The sequence below is a fragment of the Astatotilapia calliptera genome, chromosome 16 (assembly GCF_900246225.1).
Source record: "Astatotilapia calliptera chromosome 16, fAstCal1.2, whole genome shotgun sequence".
Lineage (NCBI taxonomy): Eukaryota > Metazoa > Chordata > Actinopteri > Cichliformes > Cichlidae > Astatotilapia > Astatotilapia calliptera.
The window spans coordinates 34905306-34932865 of NC_039317.1; the positions used below are offsets into that span (position 1 = coordinate 34905306).

Here is a 27560-nt window from a genome sequence, read left to right on the forward strand (position 1 = left end):
CTGATCCTGCTCTGCTTCCACACCTTCACCTGGGGTAAGGAGCCGCCGCCAACGGCACACTAACCACAGATGAAGCAACATCCTGTGTGTGATTTTGTCCTTTAATTATGTAAATCGATTATTTTTGCTCCTGAGTCACACTTTAAAGCTTACTTTCATTTCTTCAGCTGACGGTGACTCATTTAATGGTATAACAGAGTCAGCAGTAGGTTATTCCTGATAGGTCAGTTCAGCGCGTCTAACATGAGAAAATGTCCTTTTTCTGTTTGCTGCGACTGTTTCAGGTTAAAAAGGTGAAACAGTCGCAGCTGCTGGAGGGTTAAAGGTTCCTGTGAAACATGGAAGTGGGCTATAAATGTCCAAAGCTCCTGACATGACAGGAAAGGATCTGTGAGGCTTTCAAAGAGTTTATTTCAGGTTATAATCATCACTTCTGTGTTTGTTTAAATCAGCCTGTAAACATGTTTAACCTTCATTATTACTGATGCAATAAATGTTCATTCATCTGTTCACTGTAAACACTTTTGACTCTGACACTCTCAGGCCATAAATAACTGATCTGTCCAATCAGAAAACAGACATGAAAGTGAATAAATGACGTCACCACAAACATCAGGTTCACATCTGTTCAGTTTTTAAAAACGTGCCGTGTGCAGCAGACAGATGTTATTCCTCGTTTTTGAATCTTTGTCCCTCTGAGCTCAGGCGTCGTGGCGTCGATGGTTCCTGCTGTCTCTTTAATAAATCATCTGAGGCCGTGATCACATGAATAACAATAATCTGGATTATGCAGGGATTTCTCTGGTTTGCTTTCTTCACCTTTGCAGTCGCGTCTCAGGCGCCGCCGCCTCCACAGAACGTCCAGGTGGAGAAGGGTCAGCTGACGTGGACTCCAGGGGAGCCGGACGTTACCTACACTGTGAATTACCGCAGGTGAGACCTCACAGCCAGGGAAGGTGCTCTGTTTTAAGGTGGAGCTTCCTTTTCCTTTAGTGATAATTAAAATGAACGAAAGAATTTCATCTCATGCTGCAAACTATACTGAAGATATCATTTTCTGGATTTAGGTCATCACTTTTACAGAAGACAAAACAACAAACAAACAAACAAACTGGATGGGTTAAATAAAACATTTTAATAAGCTAAAAACTACAGAAAGAAATTAAATAGAAATATTTTTAAAATAAAAGGAGCCCAGAACGTACCATTTGAATAATAATTTGAATTAAATAAACTACAGTAAAGATAAACATAGGTTAGAAAAAGAAAAAGAAAAAGAAAGCTAATAACAAGAAATAAAAGTAAAACTGAGAATAAAATCCATTCAAACAGAAAGCGGAAGGCCGACTGTGCCACATAACCACTTCTGTTTTTGAACAGTTTCAGAGGTTCGTCGGTTTATCGATAAATCAGATCATTGACTGAGAATGAGTCTGCAGCTGTTATTCAATCCGGTTTTATTTATATAGCTTCAAATTAGAACAGAAAAAGTACGATCCTGCCCAGCAGGCAGCTTTGGAAATGTGAAGGAGGGCATACAGCTGTGTTTTTCAGATCATTAAACAAATTTAAATATCAGGCAAAGATAAGACAAAATGCAGTTTCTAAATGAAGGTGTTTATTATTAAGGGAAAAACTCCAACCCTACATGGCCCTGTGTGAAAAAGGGATTGTTGCTAAAACCTAGTAACTGGTTGGGCCACCCTTTGCAGCAACTGCTGCAATCAAGCAGCGCTGACCCACTCATCTTTGGACAGTTGATGTCATTCAGCCACATTCGAGGGTTTTCGAGAATGAACTGCCTCTTTGATGCCACAGCATCTCAGTCAGATTCAGGTTCAAACAAGGCCAGTAACCAGGTCTGATTACTAGCAATAGACTCAATACTTGAAATGTGCAATTCACTTGTATTTTTATTTTTTATTCCTATTTATTCTATTTATCCCCTTCGTATATTTTATTTATCTATCCACTTAGCACTTTTAATTCTTATTCTTATTTTTATATTTTTATGACAGTATGTTTGCACTGAAGCACCACAGCAATTTCCTAATGTTGTAAACCTGCTCAACATTTGGCAATAAAACCCTTTCTGATTCTGATTCTGATTTATATTGTCTCTGTATTTATATATATGTGTGTGTGTGTGTGTGTGTATATATATATAATATTCTGTAACTCTGTAACTTCTGTCGGTGCTGTGCTTTTTTGGAAATCGAATTTCCCAGAGGAACCCACCCGAGGGATTAATAAAGTTCTATCTAATCTAATCTAATCTAGCAGACCAGCTACCACAACTTGTACTTTAGCCTGACACATTTCTTTCTTACTATTTAAACCAATACAGTGGAACCCCGACTTAGGAAATTAATCCGTTCCCGAGGGTCTTTCGTAAGTCGAAAGCTTTCGTAAGTCAAAGCACCCATTGCGCGTTTTGAGTGAGGCGATGCTGAACGATATAGGCTACAGGCTAATTGCTAACTAGAACAACAATACGTCATTCAAGTGGAACGAGCGAAGCGCAAGTACGGAAGCCAAGGGGTTGTCACATGATTCGGATGGCATTTTGTTACTTGGGCATTTTGCCGTAACACGGGCAGAAATATTGCCGTTCAGTGCCTTCGTAACTTAAATTTTTCGTGAAACGGGGTATTCGTAACTCGGGGTTCCACTGTGTAGTCGTGCTGATAGATTTCTTTCATTAGATACAGCAGCAATTCTTTATCATGTGGAACAATTGAGATGTACTTTGAAACTGCACTTCACACTGACTGAAAGGGTTGTTTCACTTGTCAGGCCTGCAAGGATCGAAGTGTAAACTGAGTTGGAAATCCCCGGCCTACAGGAAGCACGTTTACTGTATGAATTCAATGCTGTCCAGCCGAGAGATATAATCTCTCCAGCGTGTCCTGGGTCTGCTCCGGGGCCTCCTCCGGTGGGACATGCCCAGAACACTTCACCCAGGAGGCGCCCAGGGGGCATCCTTGTCAGCTGCCCGAACCACCTCAACTGGCTCCTTTCGATGTGGAGCAGCAGCGGCTCTACTCTGAGCCCCTCCCGAATGGCCGAACTCCTCACCCTATCTCTAAGGGAGAGGCCAGCCACCCTTCGGAGGAAGCTCATTTCCGCCGCTTGTATCAGCGATCTTGTTCTTTCAGTCACTACCCACAGCTCGTGGCCGTAGGCAAGGGCAGGGGCCTAGATCGACTGGTAAATTGAGAACTTCGCTTTTACACTCAGCTCTCCCACAGCACCAATCCGTCTGTCGATCTCCCGCTCCCTTCTCCCATCACTCGTGAACAAGACCCCGAGATACTTAAACTCCTCCGCTTGGGGCAGGAACTTATCCCTGACCCGGAGTGAGCACTCCACCCTTTTCCGGCTGAGAACCATGGCCTCAGATTTAAAGGTGCTGATTCTCATTCCCAGCGTTTCGCACTCTGCTGCAAACTGTTGCAGTGCGAGCTGGAGGCCATCACCTGATGAAGCTCCAGAAATATTTGTTCAGTTCTCTTTCAAACCCCAGCAGCTGTCTATTGCAACTTTTGAGTGTCCACTAAAACAAAAACAAAAATAAACGCGTTCTAAAATCTCACCTGTTTGTTTTTATTAAGGCATACATGTACCTTATTTTTATAAATAGAGATTTCGCTATTGAGGTTAAACATGATATATAAGTCACTTAGATCACTTCGAAATGTTAATGTTTGGTTTATTTCAGTGTTTTATTTGTTCCTGAGTGTTGCATCTTCAAAAAATAAATTGTACAATTGTACAAATCGTGAGTCCATTCTCCAGTGCGTTCTCGACAAGTCCAGACTCGCCGGGAACGCACGGGAGCGTGGACTTGCTTACTTGAGAGTTGAGAAAGGGCCAAAGAGCGATTCAGAAGACCCGTATGAGAATATCACCAAGGGAACAGTTTACCCTGCCCAGGATAGGGTTACCGGGGCCCCGCCCTGGAGCCAGGCCAGGGGAGGGTGCCCGAGGGCAAGCATCTGGTGACCGAACCTTAGTCCATGGGGCCCGGCTGAGCACAACCTCGAAAAGGGGACAAGGGTACATCTGTCACCATCTTACAATGCTGTGATTGCAGCCATTCCCCAACTCTCTGTGAATGGGACTCATGGCCATTGATCAGTGTTTGTTGATCAATAATCTTGAGAATTTGCATAATTAAGATTAAGGAACTGACCTCCCAGCCCATTGTTCCTTCAGTGGGCTGGTTTCAGTCATTATGCAAATGTCCTGTTTATAAGATTGAAACCTGCAGTCAGCTGAGACTGAAGACGTCACCTGATGATGACGAAAAAGCTGGTGCCCTGTTGTAAAAGCTGTCCTTGAGTCAGTTTGTCTGGACCCTCAGCAGCCTGACTCTCCTGCCAGATGGCAGCAGCTTGAACGCCCGGTGTCCTGGGTGTGTGCAGTCCCGTAGGATGCTGCATGCCCTCTTGAGACAGCGAGTGCTGTACAGGTCAGGGAGGAAGTCCAGTGATTTTTTTTTGTCTTTCTGTGTGCTATGGTGCAGCTGGAGAACCACACACAGATAGAAAAGTGTGTATAAGAGGGGGCTGAGGACACACCCCTGTGGGACGCCTACGTTCAGAATGAGGGTGGAGGAGGTGTGCTCTCCCATCCTGACGTTATGGGGTCTAACGCTCAGGAAGTCCAATATCCAGCTGCACAGTGAGCTGCTGAGTCCTAAGTTGCTTAGTTTATTAACCAGTTTGTGGGGTTGGACTGTATTGAAGGCGGAGCTGAAACAAACAGCATTCTCAGGTGTCACTACTGTACAGATGCAGGATGTCAGCACACTTTCAATGGAGCAGCAGTAGAAGCTCCTTCTTCAGGTCCATTTTTCTGAGGATTGTCAGAAAGTGGAGACACTGTTGGGTCTTCTTTACAACAGCCGAGGTGTTTGAGCACCATTGGAGGTCTGTGTCTATGTGCACACCCAGGAACTTGAAACTGGACACCCTTTCCACGCACTCCCCATTGATGCTGACAGGCTGCAGCTCAGACTTCCTCCTTCTGAAGTCGACTACCAGCTCTGTTGTCTTGGTGGTTTTGAGGTCCAGGTTGTTGTCGGCACACCAATCTGACAGCCTCTGAACCTCAGCTCTGTACGCCGTCTCCCCAGAGATGAGCCCCACCACGGTGGTATCATCTGCAAACTTGATGACTGCGTTGTCTGGGTGGGAACTAACACAGTCATGTGTGTACAGAGTTTACAGTAGGGGGCTCAGTACACAGTCTTGTGGAGAGCCGATGTTAAGGCTGAGGGCTGAGGGAAGATGAGGCCCCACTCTAACTCTGTACACGGTCTGACAGGAAGTCTCTGATCTAGCAGGAGGTGGTAGAAGGAAGTCCGATATCCAGCAGTTTTACTGTTAGTCTCACCGGGAGTATGGTATTAAAACCAGAGCCAAAGTCAACAAAGAGCAGCCTGGTGTCACATCGCTGTTGTTCCAGGTGAGAGATGGTGGTGTGGAGCGTTGTAACAATGGCATCTTCAGTAGATCTGTTAGCTCTGTGTGCAAACTGGAGCAGGTTGAGTGTGGGTGGCATGCAGGACATGATGTGATGTCGGACCAGTTTCTCGAAGCACTTCACGCCCTGCTGACTTAAATATTGTACTGGGTCCTGTGGTGGGTTGTTGTTGGGCTGGCAGCGGGAGAGCTGCATCTCTGTGTGTATTGTGAACGGCATCGTGTGTGTGCTAATAAAGCATGCTGCAAAGCATGTTAATGTCACCGGGTCTGCCGTGGTCATTCACGATCTCTAAAATTAGAAATATCCTGTCTCAGAGTGACGCTGAAAAACTAGTTCATGCATTTATTACTTCCAGGCTGGACGACTGTAAGTCATTATTATCAGGAAGTCCTGACAATGACCCTGGCTCTGCTGGAGGTTTCTTCCTGTTAAAGGGGAGTTTTTCCTTCCCACTGATGCCAAAGCGCAGGGTATTATTGTAGGGTCTTTACTTTACAATATAAAGCATCTTGAGGCAAATGTTGTTGTCATTTGTTGCTATATAAACAAAATTGAATTGAGTTGAATCGATTCGTTCATGTTAATGGAGAATCCTCTTCACACACTGGGGTGACTGGAGTTCCATGTAGGTCTGTCCCCAGTCAATCTGAGCAATTGGGGTAGAAGAGCCTTATTTAGGTAGATGACCAAGAATGTTGGTCACTCTGATATCGCTCCAGTGTTGCTTTGTGGAGAAAGGACTACAATTTGTGCAGCATCCCACCAATCAGATCTGCATGGTGGAGTGATCAGACAGAAGTCACTCTTCCGTAAAAGATCCAAAGTTGTCGTAGGATTGTGGAGGGGTGTGGCTTGGGCGCGGCTGCAGGGGAGGCTAAGACACACCGGAACTCCATTAGCTCGTCACGCCTCCCGTGAGTAAAAGAGTGTGCTGGGACCTGAGGTTGTGGTTGTGTGTAAGAAGGAGCACCTGAATAAAGAAAAGTGTGTAAAGAGCGAACTACATGGTCGGGTCCGTCACAGTGGTGCTGAAACCCGGGAGGTGGCATGGCGGAACCTCGACCGGGCCAGCCAATGGACACGCTGGCCCGAATGGTGGTTGAGCTTGCAGCTACGTGAAGGGAGCAGGTGGTGGTGTCTCGCCGCCAGTTGGAACGGCTGCAGGACCGTTCCGAGCTCCAGATGCAACTGATATTGAGTCTGGAAGCTTGGTTGGTTCCTGACGGACACCGCCGCCAGCCTGACCGGCGTTCCTAGACCGCATTGGGGAGGGAGACGACCCCCATGGTGTTGCAGATGTCCATGCACGAGAGGGACCTGTTTTGCAAGCCAGCGGTCTGCGTGCTATCTGGACCAGCTCATGCCGAGCCAGAGGTCGCCCAGAACAGGGACCTGCCCAGGCTGAGTTGGAGGTCTGCGCGCCATCTGAACCTGCCACATTCATGTCAGAGGTCACCGTGCTGTCTGGTCCAAGCGGCGTCCTCGGCAGAGGCCAGCACCGTCTGAACCTGGATTGTTTACACCAGAGGTCAGCGTTTGTGGTCTAGCCTGCCGGCGGCCTGCCAAGCTGCATGTGAGACGCGGCTTACCTCCTCGACTGCTGCGCCGTCGCTGGACACACTCGGTCGGCCCCGGACACAACTCATCCCTGCCGCTAGTCCATGGGCCACGGATGCACATGGCCATGGCCGATTGGGCTAGGCTGGATGGCTGCCCGACCTAGGTTGGGTGTGGCCTGGGCACGGCTGCAGGGGAGGCTGAGACACACCGGACCTCCATTAGCTCATAACGCCTCCCATGAATAAGAGCGTGCCGGCACCTGAGGTTGTGGTTGTGTGTGGGGCTGCAGCTGGAAAGCTGCGACCGAGTGAGCGAACTATGTGATCTGTCATTCCTGTCGCAAGGATGAAAAATGAATTTTGGAATAAAGCTGTAACATGAAAAATTGTAGAACAAGTGAAGTGTTGTCAAGACCTTTGAGGTGCATTGTGTTCATCCCGCTGTAACCATGTTTCTGTAACACAGAGCAAATTAATATATTGATAAATTACTAGCACATGTACCAGCAGCAACTTTACTGCACTGTTCTTATTATTAAATATGTTGCTGATGGACAGTTGTCTGCTGTGCTGCAGTTCTCCACCCGCTGCAGGGATTTCATGGAGAGAACGCTGAGCAGAAGTTTTCTCTGACTCGTTTCTGTTCCTCATCCTCAGATTTAACTCTGATAAATGGGAAGCTCTTCCAGCCTGCATCCAGACGCCTTTCCATTCCTGCAACATATCAGCGGTTGGGCCGCGCGACACTAACGACTCGCCCGAGAACAGCTGCGTGACGCTGCGTGTGCGGGCCGAGAGACGGGGGCTGAGATCTGAGGGTGTTAACGCCTGCAGCAGATACGGTGAGAACCCTCAGATATGTGTCAGCGCTGTCTGTGGGTGAAGCTGTGAGACTCGAGGTGTTAACCATCCTGACCACAGTGTGAACCACGAGCTGCTGCTGTGCTGACGCTCGCTCTGCTCTTCCAGGTGACGTCTGCACGCCTCCGTTAAGCATTTTGACCCGGCCTGGATCACTCACCGTATTCCTTAACGATGACCACGAGCTGGCGAAGGAACACGACAGCAATGCCAAGCACATGATTTACTTTGGCAGAGAGGGAGAGAGTCCTCTGCAGGTGAGAACACGGAGTGATTCCTCCAGGTGTTTATGCTCACCTGATGTTACAGCACGTGTCACTGCTCAGAATATATCTGATATTTTTATTATTTTTTTAAAGAAAGATGTGCACATGTGTCTGTCAGTGTGTGCAGGCAGGTCCAAGCATATTTGGACAGTTTGCCTCTGCACCAACAGACAGTCTGCACAAACTGTTTCAGAATTACAGCTATTTTTACACAGTTCCCATTTTCAGAGACTCAAAGTGACTGAGAAGCAGTTTCGTGTCCAGATGAATCCTGCGCCTTCATTTTTAGAACTAAACTGAAGCCAGAGAGTCATGTGCCCGCCACTTCAGGCTGTTACTGACTGCAAGAGATTTTCAGCCACATTAAAAACTATATATATATATATATATATATATATATATATATATATATATATATATATAAAATTCAGTTAGTTTGTCCACTTACTTTTAATTGTTTTGGTTAAATTATTATTTCAGACATCAGCAGCAAAAACTAAACCTGCATGTTTAACAACTGGAATCGCTCAGAGAGTCAACATTTTAAAATTACAACAGGAGCCCAAGCAAAGTAAATATCAAGTAAATATCTTCTAATTTCATATTGTCAGGAGTATGAAGACACCATAGCCTCCATGACCATTGAAGACCTGGAGGAGGGGCAGCGGTACTGTGTTCAGGTGGCCTATACGGTCCACGGGGACCTCGTGGAACCACGCAGCTGCATCCAGTGTGAGGTCATCCCTGCATCAGGTAAGCTGCTCTTCTTGGTGTAACGTTCCTTTAACGCGCTCCGACTCCAACCAGAGACACAGATGTAAACGACTCCGCTGCTTTTGAATCAGCTGAAGGTTTTAAAGCTGCAGCAGTAAACTCACTGCGTCTGTTTTTCTCAGAACACGTGAACAGGACGCCGATGATCGTGGGGCTGCTCGTCGGCATCGTGGTCCTCGCCATTCTTGCATTGGGATACCTCGGGTTTTTCCAAACTGAGAAAATCAAACGCTGCCTACACTAACCATGGTATGCCTCACCGGTAAGAAGCAACACTGCTGCACACACTCACCACACAGACACCAGTGGGTGCTGTATCCACTCCGAGCGTGTCAGCGGGGCACGTAAAAGAGCTGATTCGACAGTTTGAAAGCCTTCTACTCACGATTACTCAGTGTGTAAGACTGATGTGATTCTTCTTGGTGACTGGTGAGTCAATGAAATGTCCAATGGTGTTAAACACTGGAGAGTACCAGAGTTTACTCGAGAAAGAAAAGTCATTTTCTGTGGTAGAAAAACTTGTTTGACCTTGAATTTCCTGCCACATAACTGGTGGGAGTGTTACAACCAGCTCTGGTCGTCACGCCAGTTTGCTCGGCTTTTGGTTTGTCTTCCTATCAGACAGCGAGTCTCACATCTTTGTATTTACCAACAAACACGTGACATTTCACATTTAACCAACAGAACGTGAGCGGCTGAAATCTCCCAGAGTGACACTTAGACATAAGATCGGTGTTTCACTCACACTGAAACTGACACAGAGTGAAGTGAAACACACAAACAGAACCATATTTACAACACTAGTTAACTTCTGGTAAATCGGCTCCAGTCATCACTCTTGCCTCCTGGGAACTCTCTCTATCACTTCCTCTTTGTCTTCTAACTGACACCCAACCTGTGGGCCACTGACAACATTCAGCATCAACTATTTGATTTCAAACTCATGATCCCGTCTGACCTTCTCTTCACCTCCACTGCTCACAAACACAAACGATTGCCCATCCTCCACTGGTCTTCCTGTTGACACCGCGGCACAACAGTTTGAATCCACCTCCAATGATCCTGCTCTTACTTCCCCTCTATCTGTACAACTCATAGTCCCTACATGCTTTAACTTCCTGCTCTCATGTCCACACTTCTGTCTTTCCTTCTCTCTCACTGCCTGCTAACATGCCTTCCCCCAAATCCACAAAACCCCACAACAAAGAAAAACAAAGAAAGGAAAACACTGAGCCACAAACTCTGTCAATTCTAAAAGTGTGGAAAAGTTAATAACAGGCTAAAATTCTAACATGAAACTAAAACAGAGAGCATACTGAACCGGGAACCTTTCAGCATCCTCTGGGTTCAAAGGCACTATCAAGCTGAGCTAACCAGCAGTGCAGCACCAACATCACAGCTAAAAACACTCTGATTGGTTCTCTGCTTCTCAGTTTGACATTCACAAGAAATTGTGTTTCACATAGTAGTTTATGTGTTGCTCCTTAAAGAAGGAGCAGTTTTTACAAGCTGACCATTAAAGGTTTTAAAGCCCATGAGTTTGTCAGCGCTGAAGATGGTCAAGAGGAAAAGAAAACCAGAAAACCTGGGATCACGCCTCAGATATGGAACAATTCAAAATTGGGAACCGAAAGAAGGTAAGGTGCTTTACCACTGGGAAATAAGACAAGAAACACACAAATGACTGAACAAAAAAACAATCACAGCTAAAAGTGAAAATGAGTAAAAAAAGGTAAAAACCTAAACAAAATAAATTAACATCACATTAAATCTTGTTCTATGGAAATGGCTGTGATAGACACACAGTGTTCAGTTCAGTTATTTGTGACAACAGCGCTCGTCTCAAGGCTCTGATATTGTAAGACTAAGACATAAGAGGCGGGAGACGTGAGCGTCCTCCGCCTGTGAAACTGTTTTGGGGGATGTGTCCTTGTTGCACCTGTTGTTAGTTTCATTAACACCAAAGCAGCTGAACCTGATTAACACCTCTGATACTGAACTAATCAGATCAATATCCCAAAGTTTCACTGACTTGATGTTGAACTGCTCCTCTATTTTGTAACATTTTCTGAGCAGCGTACACCAGACACACTAAAGGCTGCTGGTCACATTAACACTATAAACTGATGTTTTCTGCTTGTGTGATTACAGATGCAGTGAGAGTCGTGTTTCCCAGGCTGCTAATGGTGACATCCAGAAGCCTTCAGCAGGCAGCAGGTAGAGGACATTCAAGAAGCTGTGCTGCTGTCCAAGACGACGTCTTACTTCTTAAACCTAAACACACAAACTTCTCAAAACAGAGTCTGATGGAGGACTTTATTATGGCAGAGCTTGTGTGTTTCCTACAAACTGGACTATCAGATGAATGAGTTTTCGGATTATTTTCGTGGGCTGCTGGGATGTATGCGTTTGGACCGTGATGAGGGGAAAACAAGATTTCTGAAGTGACGTAATAGGATAGGTTAAAAAAGCTGATACTGGAGTCTGCTCAACTGCAGGAGGAGGACGTCTCCTGAGAAGCAGTTTAGAGGATTCTGACTCTTACAGTAACTTGTACTGTGTACTAGCTAGCATGACGGAGTTTCTATACAGTTGGGTGGGTGCTATGATGTTACTGGTGAACTTTATTTTATTCATATGGTTACTTAGTAGAGTTGCCAACCGTCCCCTAAAAAACAGAATCCTCTGGTATTCAGAATTAATATTACCGTTTCGTATTGAGCTGAAAATAAACGTGATTTGTCTTCAGCTACAATAAAAAAAAAAGACAAAAAGCTGGAGTTATTCTGTCTTTACGCTGTCAGATTGAACTGTTTCTGAGAGACTAATAACACCAGGATCCTTTTCTAAGTAGCTGACAGCTGGTAACTGTGCAGGGGCGGATCTAGAAAAGTGTTGCCAGGGGCCCAGGCAGGGCATTAACAGGGAAGGGGGGGCACAAAGATATACTTTTCTTTCTTATTCTCATTTAAAATGTCTCGCTTTTAACAAATAATTATCCGAATCTTACAACCAAAGTTTTCATCTGATGTCAAATTTATAGAAATCCATTATTGTACGTAGTACGTTTTTTTCAGGGTCCCAACATAATTTCTTCAGAAAAAAGTACTGTACATGATGCCAGTATTTTCCCACATTTTCCAGATACTGTACAAGTACTTTGTGTAAAATGCCATCAAAAACTCAGTTAAGTTTTATTCTTTCTCACCTGTCTTTCTGTCTCCTTTCACTTATAAAAGGTTGCCATGTTAGAAAAAATATTTTGCCCTGGCATGCTGTTTATTGATGTGGTAAATAAATAGTTTATGAAAATTATAAACTGTCATTTATTATTTTTAATATTCAGTAATGGTCATGTCTCACCTCTAGTCTTCTCTGTCTTAATTTCAGGTTTCCACCATGTGTTGTAGATAGTTCAGGAGGTTAACTCGACCAAGCAGTCTTTGGGTTTCGGCTAAGTACTGTTTAGAATACCAGAATAGGGGGGATGGTGGAGGTTTAAGTTTATTAGACTGATACATATGTACCAACAAGACAGTGTACATCACTGTGACAACGACATTTGTTTTCATTCAAAGGCTATTTGGTTTTTCCTGTAATACCTGGTGGGCCGGTCTCTAGTCAAAATGCCCAGGCTGATTTTTTGTCCCAGTCCAGCCCTGCGGGGGGACACTGAGCAGAGTGTCTCAGTGTGAGGAAAGTGAGGAGCAGGAAATATAAACCCTGCCTTCCTTCGGCCATCACAGGGAACTTGAGGGTCTCTGGCTAATGAGATGGACAAGCTGTGGGCGCTGGTCAGACATCAGAGGGAGGATTGGAAGTTCACTGTGTTGTGCTTCACAGAGACATGGCCGGACCTCAGTGCCACAGTATCTGGCTTTTTCACTGTTCAGGCTGGAACATGTTACTGTGAAGGCTCTGCTCGCCAGACTCGTTACTGTAATAGGTCAAAAGAAACTAAGTTAAGCAGGTGGTGGGGGGATTCATGCAGGAACTGACTACCTCCATCTTCATTCCCATGCTGTCTGCTAGATGATGCACCCCACTAGCAACCCTCAGTAAAGTTCAATCAACAGCCACAGTTATTAACGGTAGCGCTCCTCTAATGATCTATGGCACGTGGAACTTTGCTAGGATTCACGTCAGTGGCCGGAGAAGGCCATGGAAAAAGACTCCCTCGAAGCTTTCTGGCCAACTTTCAGGGAACTCAGGAGGGTGCTTTCCCTCACTGTGTGTAGTACAGGTGAAGCACTGCTGGTTTCAACTGAGGATATTGTTGGGTGGTGGAAGAAATTCTTCGAGGACCGCCTTAAGTTTAGTGACATGTCTTCTGTAGAGGAAGCAGAGTCTCTGGACTCGTCCATCACTGGGGGCGAAGTCACTGAGGCAGTTAAAAAACTCCTTGGGAGTTGGGAAGAGTTCCAGCCTTAAATGGAGGAGTTTAAGTGTCTCCAGACCTTCAGGAGTGAGGCGAGAGGGGAGCAGGAGATCGACTGGTGCTGCAGCTGCAGTGATGTGGATACCAGTCTGTCGTGGTGAAGAGAGAGCTGAGTCTAAAACCAAAGCTCTCAATTTACCGGTCGATCTTTCTGGGCATGTCCCACATGCTGGAAGAGAAGGCCATGGACAGGGAGGTCTGAGCTTCTCTGCTTAGGCTGCTGCCCCTGCGACCCGGCCTAGGATAAGTGGAAGAACACGGATGGATGGATGACCTGAAAAGTAGGCGCCAGGGATCTGTTCATTTTTAAAGACTAGAATACTCAATAAGACTTAGACTTAGTTCCTCCTACGCCGGGCAGCGCATCGGGCAGCTAGTGATCTCCATCGATGTCGGTCAGCAGCAACTGCTTCAGCTTCGTCCCATGTCGACAGTTCTCAGATCGTCCATGAATGTTCGACGCCATGTGGTCTTTGGTCGGCCTTGCTTTCGCTTGCCAGTGCGTGGACGCCATGTCATGGCAATCTTAGCTGGGCGATGAGGGGGTAGGCGTAAAATATGGCCCGCAAAGCGAAGGCGCCTTTCTGCAACAACATCGGCTAATGGGCGGGTGCCTGCTCTTCGTAGGACCTCCTCATTTGTTATTCGGTCCCGGTAGGAAATTCTCAGGATTCGCCACAGGCCACGTTGTTGAAGCACGTTCAGGTGTTGAATAATTGCACTTGTTGAGCGCCAGGTTTCACTAGCGTAAAGTGCAGTAGGGAAGACGATAGAGTTTAGTAGTCTGATCTTGACCCTTACATTCAGGAAGGTCGAGTTCCAAATAGGTTGGAGATGTCGCAGGACACCAACTGCCTTCCCTACTCTGGCGTCGACATCCCGATCAGAGACCCCGTCATTCGAGATGATGCTGCCAAGATATGTAAAATTCTCCACCTCTTCAGCGCGTTGTTGGTTGATCATGACAGGAATGCGGGCATGTGAATAGCCAACTCGGAGTACCTTGGTTTTTTTGGCGGTGAGTCATAATCCAACTTTCGTCGCCTCCCTCTGCAGGGCTGTGGTCAACTTTTGGAGGTCTTCCTGAGTCGAGCCCAGCAGGGCGATGTCATCTGCGAAGTCCAAGTCAGTGAGATTACGTGCTTCGTGCCAGGGCACACCGATGCCAGCTTGGTCAACTGATCGTCGCATGATGAAGTCAATTACCAACAGGAAGAGGAAAGGGGATAGCATGCATCCTTGTCGGACTTGTCTTGAAGAAATATGTGCAGCCGTCATCTGTCCGGACGCAGCAACGGGAGTTGGAGTAGAGACAACGAAAGGCATCTACAAACTGCTGAGGGACTCCATAGTGGCGTAGGATAGCCCATAGAGTCGGCCGGTGGACGCTGTCAAAAGCCTTCTCGAAGTCAATGAAATTAATAGAAATCTTCCTTTGGTATTCCAATGTTTGTTCAATGATCATGCGGAGGGTGAAGATTTGCTCGACGCATGACCGGCCACTCTGAAACCCAGCCCGCTCTTCTCGCAATCGTTCGTTCACTGCGTGTCGTAGCCGATTCAAAAGAGCGAGGCAAAACACTTTCCCGGGTACTGACAGCAACGTGATGCCCCGCCAGTTGTTACAGTCACCCAAATCACCTTTTTTTGGAAGTTTGATGATGGTGCCTTTTGTCCAATCATCGGGTACATGTGATGTTGACCAGCAGGCGTTTAGGAGTCTTGTAAAGGCGGCTTCAAGATGGGGTCCATCATGCTTCAGCATTTCGGCGAGGATTTCGTCCAGGCCTGCGGCCTTTCCACTCTTGAGCAGTCGGATGTGATGGTGATGGTGATTTGTCCAATATTGACAGGAAGAAGATCCATGGAAGGTGCCAGGTCTTCGGCCTCGAACCGTTGGGGTGGCTCAGGTTGGTTCAGAGTATCGCGGAAGTGTTCGACCCATCGTTGGTCTTGTTCAGCTGCAGTAAGGAGGACATGTCCATTTTTGTCTTGGATTGGAACACCGCGGCCACCACGAGCCCCAGTTAGATCTCGTACAATGCGATATAAGGTTCGGGTATCGTTCCGATCGGCTGCTTCTTGGGCTTCGATGCCTTTAGCTTCGATCCATTCACGCTTTTCACGCCGGCAGCTGCGTTTGACCTGTCGGGCAAGGTCTTGGTAGGTGGCCATGGCCCTCTCACGCTGGTGAGTCAAAGGCCACCTGGTCCCGAACTGACTTTGCCAAGCGACGTTGATCTGTAAGTTCCCATGAACGGTCGGAGATCCAGGGCTCCTTAAAGCCTCCCCGTCGGTGACCAATCTTCAATTCTGCTGCACCGACCACAGCCTCTTTTAGCTCATCCCAGAGTGTATCTGGATTTTTGTTGTTATTTCCTTCCGCAGCAAGGAGCTGGAAGCGGTTTCTCAATTCGAGTTGAAATTCCGCTGCCGTATTTGCGTCTTTTAGGCGTTGAACGTTAAAAGGACTTGGCCGCTGCAGTCGTGGTTGGAGGCTCTTCAGGTGAAGTTTACATTTGGCAATTAGCAGGTAGTGATCAGAGTCAATGTCGGCTCCACGCCACACTCTAACATCACTAATGGTGGATGCCCAGCGGGATGATATGCAGATGTAGTCGATCTCGCTTGTATATCCGCCACCGGGGGCCTTCCACGTCGCCTTGTGTATCCGATTGTGGCCGAAGAAGGTGTTCTTGATGGTCAGCCGGTTTGCCACACAGAACGAGATCAGCCGCCCACCGTTTTCATTTGTCATTGCTGCAATTCCAAACGGGCCGATAGCTGATTCCAGGCCGTCCCGGTTACTGCTTATTTACGCGTTGAAATCTCCGCCCACGATCAGCAAATCATGGATCCTGGAGCATCGCATAGAAACCATCTTGTCAGTATCGTCAGCCTCTTCTGTTGGAGCGTATACTTGAAGAATTGTGACTTTCACATGCCTAGCTTGGAAACGAGCCAAGATTAGGCGGTCTGAAATGGGCTTCCAGGCCAGCAATAATGTTGTTGCACGTTGCGAGAGGATGAAGCCCACGCCACGTGCATGGTCTTGGGCATGGCCAGAGTAGAGCACCATCTTTCCATCACTAACCATCTTCCCGCTTCCTGCCCATCGCATTTCTGAGATGCCCAAGATGTCCATATGGTACGAGTCAAATTCATATAGAAGCTGGGCCAATTTACCTGTTTGGTACAGAGTCCGTACATTCCATATTCCATAGTCGATAATGAAATTCACTTGCTGTTTCCGTAGCAGTTGGAGTTTTTACAGGGTGGGGTTGCTAGCCCCACGCCCAACCCTCCTCCTTTCTCATCCGGGCTTGGGACCGGCAATAGCAGAGTTCAATAAGAACCTCCTCAAAACTGACTTTAATGGCAGATACAATATTTTATTTAAGCAAAGAGCTCAAACAGTTAATAATAATAATAATAATAATAATAATAATAGATTGCATTTATATAGCGCTTTTCGGGACCCCTCAAAGCGCTTTACAATACCACTATTCATTCACTCTCACATTCACACACTGGTGGAGGCTACAGTTGTAGCCACAGCTGCCCTGTATGGAATCAGAAGAGACGATCATAATCACAAATCAGTCAGATCGTTTTACAATTTAAAATAAAAAAAGTAAAACTAAAAAATTAAAGTAATGTAATCTAAACTGTTGCTAAATATCTACTGCCAGCTTTGATGAGTTTTTAGTCAGGAGAGAGAGAACACCTCAGCTGTAAATGAGTTCTGGCCTTAGCCACGCTGGATGAAATCCTTTCTGAGGAGAAACAAAACTTCTCAAATCTTCCTCTAACGACCGAGACTGTCCACAGTGAAAACAAGGCGAACCTTTCTATTTCTTCTTCTCTGCTCCACTTTCATCACATTGTGTTTGTTAGGAATTCTCTCTCACTTACTCAGAGAGTTAACTTCAGCTCATAATTTCTGGTGATTAAACTACACTAACTAATGGCTTTGATAAGCTTTAGAGAATAAAATATAAATTAACAGACACTGAAATTATCCCTCATTATCAGAACAATTTCCAACTTGCTGTGTTGTAGGTAAAGAGTGTTTAAATCTGTTATGATTAGCATCATGAAACATCTCTTTATCTGCTGCAACACACGTCTTAATTATTAATGACAAACATGTGTGTGAGGCAGCAACATTGCTCTGTACTGTAACATCATGATATCAACAACACTGGACATTTAAACCTGCGTTGGCAAAATCCATCCATCATCCATCCATCCATTATCCATCGTCCATCTGTAACACTTCCAGCTCTTCAAAAATCACAGACGCTCAGAAAGGTTGGCTTTTCACAGTTTATTCCTGCAGAAGACATAAAACACACTCAACAGGTGTCTTCTGATGGTACCAGCAATTGTATCTCCCTCACAGTGCAAACGCGCGCTGTCTTGACAGACTTACAATTAACTTTTTAATAAAGAAAAATTGGAAAATAATAATTTCTCCCATTTTACAGTCTGTCACACTGAACTTGTATACAAAAAAAAAATCTTATGACTAATAAAAATCCATTTCACAACCGTATAAAACAAAATAACAGGTTACAGAAGTCTCAGTAAACAGTATCACCGGCTAATCATTGCCCTCTAGTGGACAAATTAACAATAGCGCATTACATCTTCACTTGCTTGTGCTTTACAGACAAAATGACTGTTTTTTTTTTTTGTTTTTTTTTTTGTTTTTTTGGCCTGTCCCGTTTGGCTCTTTTGCATCAGAATTGTTGTCTAAAGGCAAAGAAAGATGCCCAACAGATTTACTTTACCAAACTGACCATCCCAGCCTTGCCGTAATGGTCCATTTGATTCACCTTTTATTGTTTATTTTATTTTCACTTACTGAATACGGGACAGACTTGACTGGGGGAAAGAAGGGGAGAAAGAAAGAGGGAAAGAGAAACAGCTGAGAAGAGGGACGGGGGAGAAGGGCAAAAGACAAAAACCAACAGAACGGGCAGAGAAAAAAAAATGCATATATCGATCACCTGGATCACCTGCTGAGAAAGAAAAAAGAAAACAAGCAGAAGAGAACAAGAGTAATAGAATAAACAACATCACAATGATATATGGGAATATGACAGTAAATACTAAATGTTAAACATTATTGTGCAGCACATAAGATCAACAGAACACAGTGTGCTTTGAGGTAGGAGCCAAAAAGGGTGTAGTTTGTGGGTGTGATCACCCGTGTGTACACCTGTGAGCATGGACGCGCTTGTTTTTTAAAAGGTTCCTTCATGTAATGATCTGCTAGAGGGTGTGGGGAGGCCACAGCCCCGTCCTCCAGGGCGTGAAGCAGGTATGGAGGAGATCAAAACTCCAGACATCCAGAGGCCCCCAGAACACAAGAGACCAAGGAAGACCAACAGAGGGGCAGCTGCGCCACTGTCCCGGAAAGAGCTGAGGAGAGTCCCAGATGAGGGCTCACTCAGCAGCCGCGGAGCAGAAGCCAGGGGGAGTTGCAGTGACGCGCCCGTGAGCTCCGCCGGCAGCCAGCTGCGCCTGAGTGACCGAGCCCCAGGCCGAGAGGCCGAGGGCACCCCACCTCCGAAGTGGCCCGAGCGAGCCCCAGGCTCCAGGCCCCGATAAGCGGCCGCCAAGGAGTGAGCCGGTGTGTACCTGGACGCCCATCCCCGGACACAAAGAACCACCAACGCACCGATGTCTGAGGGAGTCCGCCACTGGCAGGGGGAGTGGTGGTAGGGGGAGATAGGCCTCCAAACCTTGGAGGGCCTGAGATGTCCCCAGAGAGGTGGCGCCTGACACCCAACCTGACATATAGACACAGACATACAGGCACACACAGACACAAACATCCATTCCCACCCTCATGCTCTCATATGCACTTACTCCACACTCAACCAACGTGGAGACAGACATAAAGAGACGTTGTACACACGATCACACTCCCCAAGCGTACTCTACAAACCGGGTCTAGGTGCCCCCGCCCCTGGAGGGGGGAACTGCACCCAGACCCAGGTGGTGTTTCCCTTTTCCCTGCGGTGGGGGGAGGCAGACCGCCCCGACTCCGTAGCAGCAGGGAGGCTCCACACTCCAGACCGCAGTCGGACGGCCAACTCCTCCTCCTAGCCCCCCTGCTCCAGCAGGTCGCAGAGAATGGGGGTGAGAGAAGACTCCAAACCTCCCTCCACCCGCTCATTGTAATGTTGATGCATGTGTGTTCTAAGGTGCATTTAAAACCCAGGAGGGCTTGGAGCTACCTGCCAGAGAGCAGCAGGTAAGCGCATGGTCCCTCCTGCTAGCCCTCAATGTCTACGTGTATTTAAAATTGAGAGGTGGGCAACGACGCCAGGGGTGGGGTGTACACCCTGATGGTACTTTGGACTCCGTGTATCGTGCCCACCCCCAAGATCCTATATGTATGTGTAATGAGAGTGTGAGTAATGTGAATGTCTAAGTTGTGGGATAAAATTGAGGCAGAGGCAGCCAGAAGGGGACAGAGGGGGGGGGGGGGGGGGGTAGCCTCCTCTGCACCCTGGTGACATACCCCTACTCCAAGGCCCTGCATGTGTGGGTGGTTGTGGTGGAGTGGGAAGAGGGAGGCAGCTGGAGATGGGGAGGGAAGGAAGGGAGGGGCAAGTGACCCCTCCCTGGGGCCAGCTCCCCCGCTGACCCCACTCAACAGGTGTCTTCTGATGGTACCAGCAATTGTATCTCCCTCACAGTGCAAACGCGCGCTGTCTTGACAGACTTACAATTAACTTTTTAATAAAGAAAAATTGGAAAATAATAATTTCTCCCATTTTACAGTCTGTCACACTGAACTTGTATACAAAAAAAATCTTATGACTAATAAAAATCCATTTCACAACCGTATAAAACAAAATAACAGGTTACAGAAGTCTCAGTAAACAGTATCACCGGCTAATCATTGCCCTCTAGTGGACAAATTAACAATAGCGCATTACATCTTCACTTGCTTGTGCTTTACAGACAAAATGACTGTTAACAAGCTCACGTACCTGCAGAAGACATAAAACACACTCAACAGGTGTCTTCTGATGGTACCAGCAATTGTATCTCATACAATGTAAAACAACATCACAAAAAGCACAGAAAAACAGTAAATCCAAACACATTTCCTGCTATGCGCAGCAACCACTAGGGGGCTGACAAAAGCTTACTGCCAAAGAGCATAAATACGGCAGAAACACTGTTTAACAGCAACCAGCCTTTGTTTCGGTTACACAGAAACTTTCTAACATCAATATGAACCTATATGCATCGACATGTACAACTTATGTACCAACATTCACACCAGAAACCATAAAAATGCCAGAGCCTTTCATTACAGAACTTACCCTCACAGTGCAAACGCGCGCTGTGAGGAGCGGAAGCCTTAGCAGCTTCTAAACACTAGGGTGAGATCCGGTTTCTTGGTTTTCAAAATAAAATACAATTAAAAAAAAGATAAAATTTACACTTAAAATAATAATTAAGAACAGGTAAGTGCATGTTTTTCCAGATGTATTTGTAACTCCGTTACACATCCCTCCATCCATCCATCTATCCATCATCCATCCTTTTCCTCTAATCCATTTTCAGAGTTGCTGCAGGTGCACATTAGAAGAAAACTTAGGAAAATAATACTAAAATACATGATTATTGTTACTCTTACTAGAGTAATTTTTAAAAATCCTCTGATAAGCATCCTCTAAAAGGGTTTAAAGTTGCCCATTGTTTTCTGTCTTCTTGCTGCAGCAGATGGGCACTAGCAGAACAGTCTGTGTTCAGTACACATAGAAGGCCACTAGATGGCAGAATAGACAGACACGGGGATGATAGGAGGGGAGGAAGAGGAGGTATGAGGCAGCTCTGCAGGAGAGATGAGGAAGATAGCTCAGTCAATGATCAGTTTATTATCAGGTCAACAGGTTAATTCATGGATGTAAACAGGAAGTGATGTCAGTGTCCTCGCCTCTGGCCCTCGAAACTTCAAAGAAAATTTGAAGAACGCGAGTACAGACATTCACCACATTAGTGATGATAAGCTCTGATTTGGATTAAAAAAGCAGATAGAAGAAGACTTCTATTAATGAAGAAATCAGAAGAAATCAGTTGCAGCTGAGGACAGCACTCCCACCTTCACAGGAAGGGTAAGAGACCAACAGAGACAGACAGAGTCACACAGAGACAGTTTAGTGCTTATCAGTGTGATGATAGATGTGACTGAACCTGAGGAAACTAAGATCTGCTGTTTTTCTGCTGGAAAATAAATCATGTAGTAAAAAATGACAACTGAGTGAAAGACTAAAAGTAAATGAAACCTTTAATTTTGGGGACAGACAGCTCCTCTACCATCCACCAGGAGGAGCTGCAGCATCTATTGCCCTGTCGTGTTCGGGGTGGGGGACAGAACTACTTCACTATGCAGTCCTGTCGGCGGCTCAGACTGATGTTTCCATCGGTCTCTGAGTCAAACCGAGCTCCTACACTCACTCGCTCATTCACTTCATTTACTAATGTGTATGTGCCCAGAAATAGTCTCACTCTGCACAAAGAGAAAGAGTGCAAGAAAAATTATGCAAACTGTGTGAAATGTGCACACTGATTAGTTTTGCTCTCATAGTTATGGATCTGCTAGTGCATAGGTGTCAAACTCTGGCCCGCGGGCCAAATTTGGCCCGTAGCCTAATTACATTTGGCCCGCGAAGCCATACAAAATTACTATTAGAGCTGGTCTGCTGGTATTATACAGTTCATGTACTGCTAATACTACAATTCCCAGAATGTTCTGTTGGTGTTTTGGCACGTCAGTCACGACAGGACCCATTAGCACCCTCTCCTCTGTTGACCATAGTCATAGCAACCATGCAAATATTGCCATGCTACCGATCCCAAAATGGCAGAAAGAAAGGCAGAAAACAGGAGCTTTCTGGACAGGTGGGAGAATATGATGAATATTTGATAAATGATAAAATGATAAAATTTAATTCAGAAGGCTGCAAATACAATTTTTATTTAAGAAATGAATTCCACTGATGTGTTTTTTAATTGGAATTTCGATTTTGCATATGTGCAGTATTAAGTTATATATACGTTTATATAAGTTATATATTGTTTAGTATTGAGCTTTGCTTGTTTCATATTCAGTTTTTCAGACTCAAACTTGTTTGTCCTGAATCCTGAGCAGCTCGTTCAGCAGTGGACTTTTACACCCACAGTGTAGGAAGGAGTGCTTACAGCAGCTATCAGACTCTATAATGCAGTTTAAAAAATTCTTTTGGTCATCTTACCCACCAGCCTGTTTGTTTACTGTACATTTTATAGATAGCTCTGTAGATTTTCTCAATTTTTCTATACATATTCTGTACCTGTATATATGAACTTTGGCTGCCTATATTTATAGGACCTTGTGTCTTCCTTTTATATTTTATTTTCCTGTGCTGTAAGAGCTCTGGAACACCGAAATTTCTCATCTGTGGGATAATAAAGGTTTATTCTATTCTATTCTATTCTATTCTATTCTATTCTATACCTTGAGTACATTTCTGACCCTGTACTTGAGTAAAGAAGAATCATAAGTACTTTAAGGAGTATTTTCTAACAAAAGTATCTGTAATTCTACTTAAATGCAGAATGCAAGGACTTGTGCCACATATGGTATTTTACTTCCTTGCTAACAGGAAGTGGTGAAGCTGAAGGTGTCTCACTGCTCAAACTGATGTTCAGTCAGCATCCGGACGACATGAAGACTCCAGCTGTCTCTCTGCTCCTCGGTGAGTCAAACACAGCTCCTACATCCACCCATCCATCATCATCCACCCATCATCCATCCATCCACTGACTGAGGAACCAGAGTGAGTCCAGGTCCAGTTGAAGGACAGTTGATGAATGAATGCTGGGAGTTTTTGGTTTCTTTAAATGAGCGTGAAGCAGCTGATCCACCTGACCTTCAGTGACCTCTGACCTTTACTGACCTGTGTCCTGTTGCAGGTGTGTGTGTGCTGCTGCTGTCTGCACTGGCTGTTTCTGCAGGTGAGTTGAAGTGAAAACAATCAGAGACTCCAAAAGATCACAAATACATTTACTGTGTGTCTGTGCTCAGTCTCTCTGCAGGTCAGTCCAAACCTCCAGCAGATCTTCAAAAATTACGCTTCTTCTGTGTCTCTGAGTTGTGTTGATGATGAAGGAGAGACAGCTGATGGATGGCTGGTGAAGAGGACTGGAAGAGGATACACTGTGGACTGCAGAGCAGATGCTTCAGCCTTTTGGAGGAAGTTTGATTCTTTCTGTGTTCTCGACATGTCTGATTCCTTTAATGGGATTTTCTTCTGTGAAAACTCATCTGGACAGCAGAGCGATGAAGTCTCCATCAATGTAACAGTAACAAGCTGTAAGCTGCTCCCACCTGTCTCTATATGTCTGTATGACTCTGATCTGTTGGTGTACCTTTGTCTCTACATCACTCTGTGTGTGTCTCTGTTGATCAGGGTTTGGTACAATCCTGGAGATCCCTGCACTTCCTGTGAGGGCAGGAAGTAATGTCACTCTTCGATGCAGACATAAATTCCTGAGTCGTGAATATAATCACAGATATTCAGCTGAATTCTACTTTAAAGGAAGTCGTGTTGTTTCTGAACATCAATCAGAGCTCCTCATCACTAATGTCCAGAAATCTGATGAAGGTTTCTACTCATGTTTGGTTGATCAACATTGGAGATCTCCTCAGAGCTTTTTGAGGGTCAGAGGTCAGCACACTGACAGCACTTCCTATTTAAAGACATGAACTACAGACCTGATAAAAGACTAATCACTAACTAAACCACAATTCTCTCTCCTGCAGAGTCTGATCCCAGTACAGCTCTCCCTTCTCCTCCTCCGACTGCCTCTTCCACTCCTCCTCCTCCACTTTCTCTCAGTCATACTCAGTTCAAATTCTTGTGTTATCTACTGGCCTTCTGTCCATACTGTATCTCTGCTGGTCTGCTGATGTACATCTGCTGCAGCAGGAAGTTGGAAAACAAGCCAGCCATCACCATGGAGATGACCCAGAACAATGGAGGCGGTGACAAACTGGATGAAGAGTGGGAGGTCATCAGTGATGATGTCACCACCGAGCGTTATGTCTGAGCTTTTGTTTGAATAGTGGATGATCCTGAGTGTTCATGGATTCATGTGTTCTTCAGGGTTGTAGAAGTGGGGCTTTCACTTGGTGTTGGATCTTAGTGCAGTAATGTAACATGCATAGCGGTGTTTTGTGTAGCTTATCAGTGTAGCCAGTTAATTACAAACTTTACATAACAACTTATAATGTAATCTTCATGTTCTTTGTCCAAAGCACATGCTCTGTGTATCTGTGTACTCGCTAATTTATATTCACAGTATTCACTCACTGTGTCTTTAGGGATTTGCTAGCTTAGATTGTAGCCAACTAGCTAGCAGCATGGCCTTTTCACCTGTCCCTCCTGCACGTTCCTACTCAGGCGTAGGTCCCAAGCAGCCACGGAAACAGGATGGCTGGGTGACGGTGAGGAGGAAGCATAGTCCTAAACAGAAGCCCCAGGTACACCACCAACCCGTTTATGTGTCTAACCGTTTTTCCCCACTCGGCGACACACCCACCGGGGGTCAAACTCTGGTAATTGGCGATTCTGTTCTCAGACATGTGAAGCTACAGACACCGGCAACCATAGTCAATTGTCTTCCAGGGGCCAGAGCAGGCGACATTGAAGGAAATTTAAAACTGCTGGCTAAGGGTAAACGTAAATTCAGTAAGATCATAATTCACGTCGGCAGAAATGACACCCGGTTACGCCAATCGGAGGTCACTAAAATCAATATTGAATCGGTGTGCAACTTTGCTAAAACAATGTCGGACTCTGTAGTTTTCTCTGGTCCCCTCCCCAATCAGACCAGGAGTAACATGTTTAGCCGCATGTTCTCCTTAAATTGCTGGCTGTCTGAGTGGTGTCCCAGAAACGATGTGGGCTTCATAGATAATTGGCAAACCTTCTGGAGGAAACCTGGTCTTGTTAGGAGAGACTGCATCCATCCCACTTTGGATGGAGCAGCTCTCATTTCTAGAAATATGGACAAATTTATTAAACCCCCCAAAATATGATTATCCAGAGTTGGGACCAGGAAGCAGAGTTGCAGTCTTACACGTCTCTCTGCAGCTTCTCTCCTCCTGCTACCCCCCAAAAACCCATCCGCTTAGAGCAGGGCTCTAGAGTCTGACCAATTTCTCAATGGTGCGACTAAAAAACATACCGCATAGGTGCGACCAGCTATTCGAGTAGACAAAAAAAGGTCTCAGCAACTCTGAAAGTCTCTGTGTGGCCAACAGCAGAGAGGGCGGGACCTCTGAGACGCCCAAGGTAAGATGTTCAGATATTGAGATGTTCAGTTCGAAGCCTTTGAGCCATTTTTAATTTACACTTTCTTTTTATTTTATATATCTTGAGATATTTTAAATGTAAATTTGAGTTCAGTGAAGCACTTTAAGCACAAGAACTTTTTCAGTACCGTATTTTTAGGCCTATAAGATGCACTTAAAATCCTTTCATTTCCTCAAAAGTGTGTCTTATGTATGAATTCTGGTTGTGCTTACTGACCTCGAACCGGTTTTATGTGCTACACGGCGCTCTAAAATCTGTCAAAAATGTTTTAGTATGACTTTGCTAAGCTATGAAGCTGCACCGCTTGATGGATTGTTGGAGCATTACGGCTGCTGTAGTCAGGAGCCTCACGGAGTAATACATACCGTGCTTCAACGTAATATTAACGTATTGTGTGTGTATAAGGACCCGAAAATGGCTCCAGTTAAGAGACATGCTTACGAAGCACATTTATCAGTCACTCAGTAGAACATGGGAATGGAGCAGCTGCCAAAGAATTCAACATTACTGAATCAATGGTACGGAAGTGGAGGAAGCAAGAAGAATGAGTTGAGTAAAGTCTGACTTATTTGACTGTTTGGTTTTGCTTACGGTAACTTATCTTTCTTGTAGAAATGTGCTCCAAATAAAGAACTTTGTGTTGACAAGATTGTTAGTTAATCATTTACAAATCAATATTGTCTGTATGGACAGCAATAAAAAAAGTGAACGTGTAAAGCTGCGGTGTTAAGCAATGTGGTTCAAAAATTTGGGTTCACCTAACTTTTGAACTGGTGCACCTAAGAAGAAAACATTAGGCACACCAGTGCAAACCGTGGCAAAAAGTTAGTTAGAGCCCTGCTTAGCGACTGTGTCAGCTCCCAAACAGACAAAACACAAACTAAAACTAAAGACCATCATTTTTTAAACATAAAAAATCACAAAGAAAGAACAATACAGTATCCACATCTGATCCAAAGAGTAAAACAGTGAAATGTGGATTATTAAATATTAGGTCTCTCTCCTCCAAGTCCCTGTCAGTACATGACTTAATAATTGATCAACAAATCGATTTACTCTGCCTTACAGAAACCTGGTTGCAGCAGGATGATTATGTTAGTTTAAATGAATCAACACCCCCGAATCATTCTAACTACCAGAAATCTCGAAGCACAGGCCGAGGGGGAGGTGTGGCAGCAATTTTTCACACCAGCCTATTAATCAACCAAAGACCCAGAAAGACTTTTAATTCATTTGAAAGTCTGATGCTTAACATTGTCCACCCCAGCTGTGAAACTCAGAAACCAGTCTTACTTGTTATCATCTATCGTCCACCTGGGCCTTACACAGAGTTTCTGTCTGATTGCTCAGACTTTTTATCTGGTTTAGTCCTGAGCTCAGATAAAATAATTATTGTGGGTGATTTTAACATCCATGTAGATGCTAAAAATGACAGCCTCAACATGGCATTTAGTCTGTTATTAGACTCAATTGGCTTCTCTCAAAATGTAAAAGAACCCACCCACCACTTTAATCACACTCTAGATCTTGTTTTAACATATGGCATAGAAACTGAACATTTAACAGTGTTTCCTGAAAACCCTCTCCTGTCTGATCATTTCCTGATAACATTTACATTTACAATAATTGATTACACAGCAGTGGAGAGTAGACTTTATCACAGTAGATGTCTTTCTGAAAGCGCTGTAACTAAGTTTAAGAATATAATCCACCCACTGTTATCATCTCCAATGCCCTGTACCAACACAGAGCAGAGCAGCTATCTGAACGCTACCCC

The 27560-nt window shown here is 45.2% G+C and overlaps 2 protein-coding genes and 1 pseudogene across 2 annotated transcripts; 2 read left to right on the forward strand and 1 right to left on the reverse strand.

Moving 5' to 3' along the window:
* Window positions 1-264: 264 nt before the first annotated feature.
* On the forward strand, window positions 265-9215 carry LOC113008470 (uncharacterized). Its single transcript, XM_026145904.1, has 5 exons — window positions 265-933; window positions 7710-7894; window positions 8022-8170; window positions 8791-8932; window positions 9076-9215. Exons 1-5 carry the CDS (start codon window positions 788-790, stop codon window positions 9195-9197), a joined length of 744 nt encoding a protein of 247 aa, XP_026001689.1. The 5' UTR covers window positions 265-787; the 3' UTR covers window positions 9198-9215.
* Window positions 9216-15149: 5934 nt separating this feature from the next.
* LOC113007610 (craniofacial development protein 2-like) lies at window positions 15150-16647 on the reverse strand (annotated as a pseudogene).
* A 6866-nt stretch (window positions 16648-23513) lies between these two features.
* LOC113008350 (contactin-4-like) lies at window positions 23514-24953 on the forward strand. Its single transcript, XM_026145711.1, has 3 exons — window positions 23514-23778; window positions 23876-24133; window positions 24229-24953. Exons 1-3 carry the CDS (start codon window positions 23688-23690, stop codon window positions 24513-24515), a joined length of 636 nt encoding a protein of 211 aa, XP_026001496.1. The 5' UTR covers window positions 23514-23687; the 3' UTR covers window positions 24516-24953.
* The last annotated feature ends 2607 nt before the right edge of the window (window positions 24954-27560 follow it).

Coding starts and splice junctions, on each gene's coding strand:
- LOC113008470 (XM_026145904.1), top strand. CDS start 788: ATGCAGGGATTTCTCTGGTTTGCTTTCTTCACCTTTGCAGTCGCGTCT. Junction 8,171..8,790: donor AGGGAGAGAGTCCTCTGCAG/GTGAGAACACGG, acceptor TCATATTGTCAG/GAGTATGAAGACACCATAGC. Junction 8,933..9,075: donor TGAGGTCATCCCTGCATCAG/GTAAGCTGCTCT, acceptor TGTTTTTCTCAG/AACACGTGAACAGGACGCCG.
- LOC113008350 (XM_026145711.1), top strand. CDS start 23,688: ATGTCTGATTCCTTTAATGGGATTTTCTTCTGTGAAAACTCATCTGGA. Junction 23,779..23,875: donor CAATGTAACAGTAACAAGCT/GTAAGCTGCTCC, acceptor TCTGTTGATCAG/GGTTTGGTACAATCCTGGAG. Junction 24,134..24,228: donor GAGCTTTTTGAGGGTCAGAG/GTCAGCACACTG, acceptor TCTCTCCTGCAG/AGTCTGATCCCAGTACAGCT.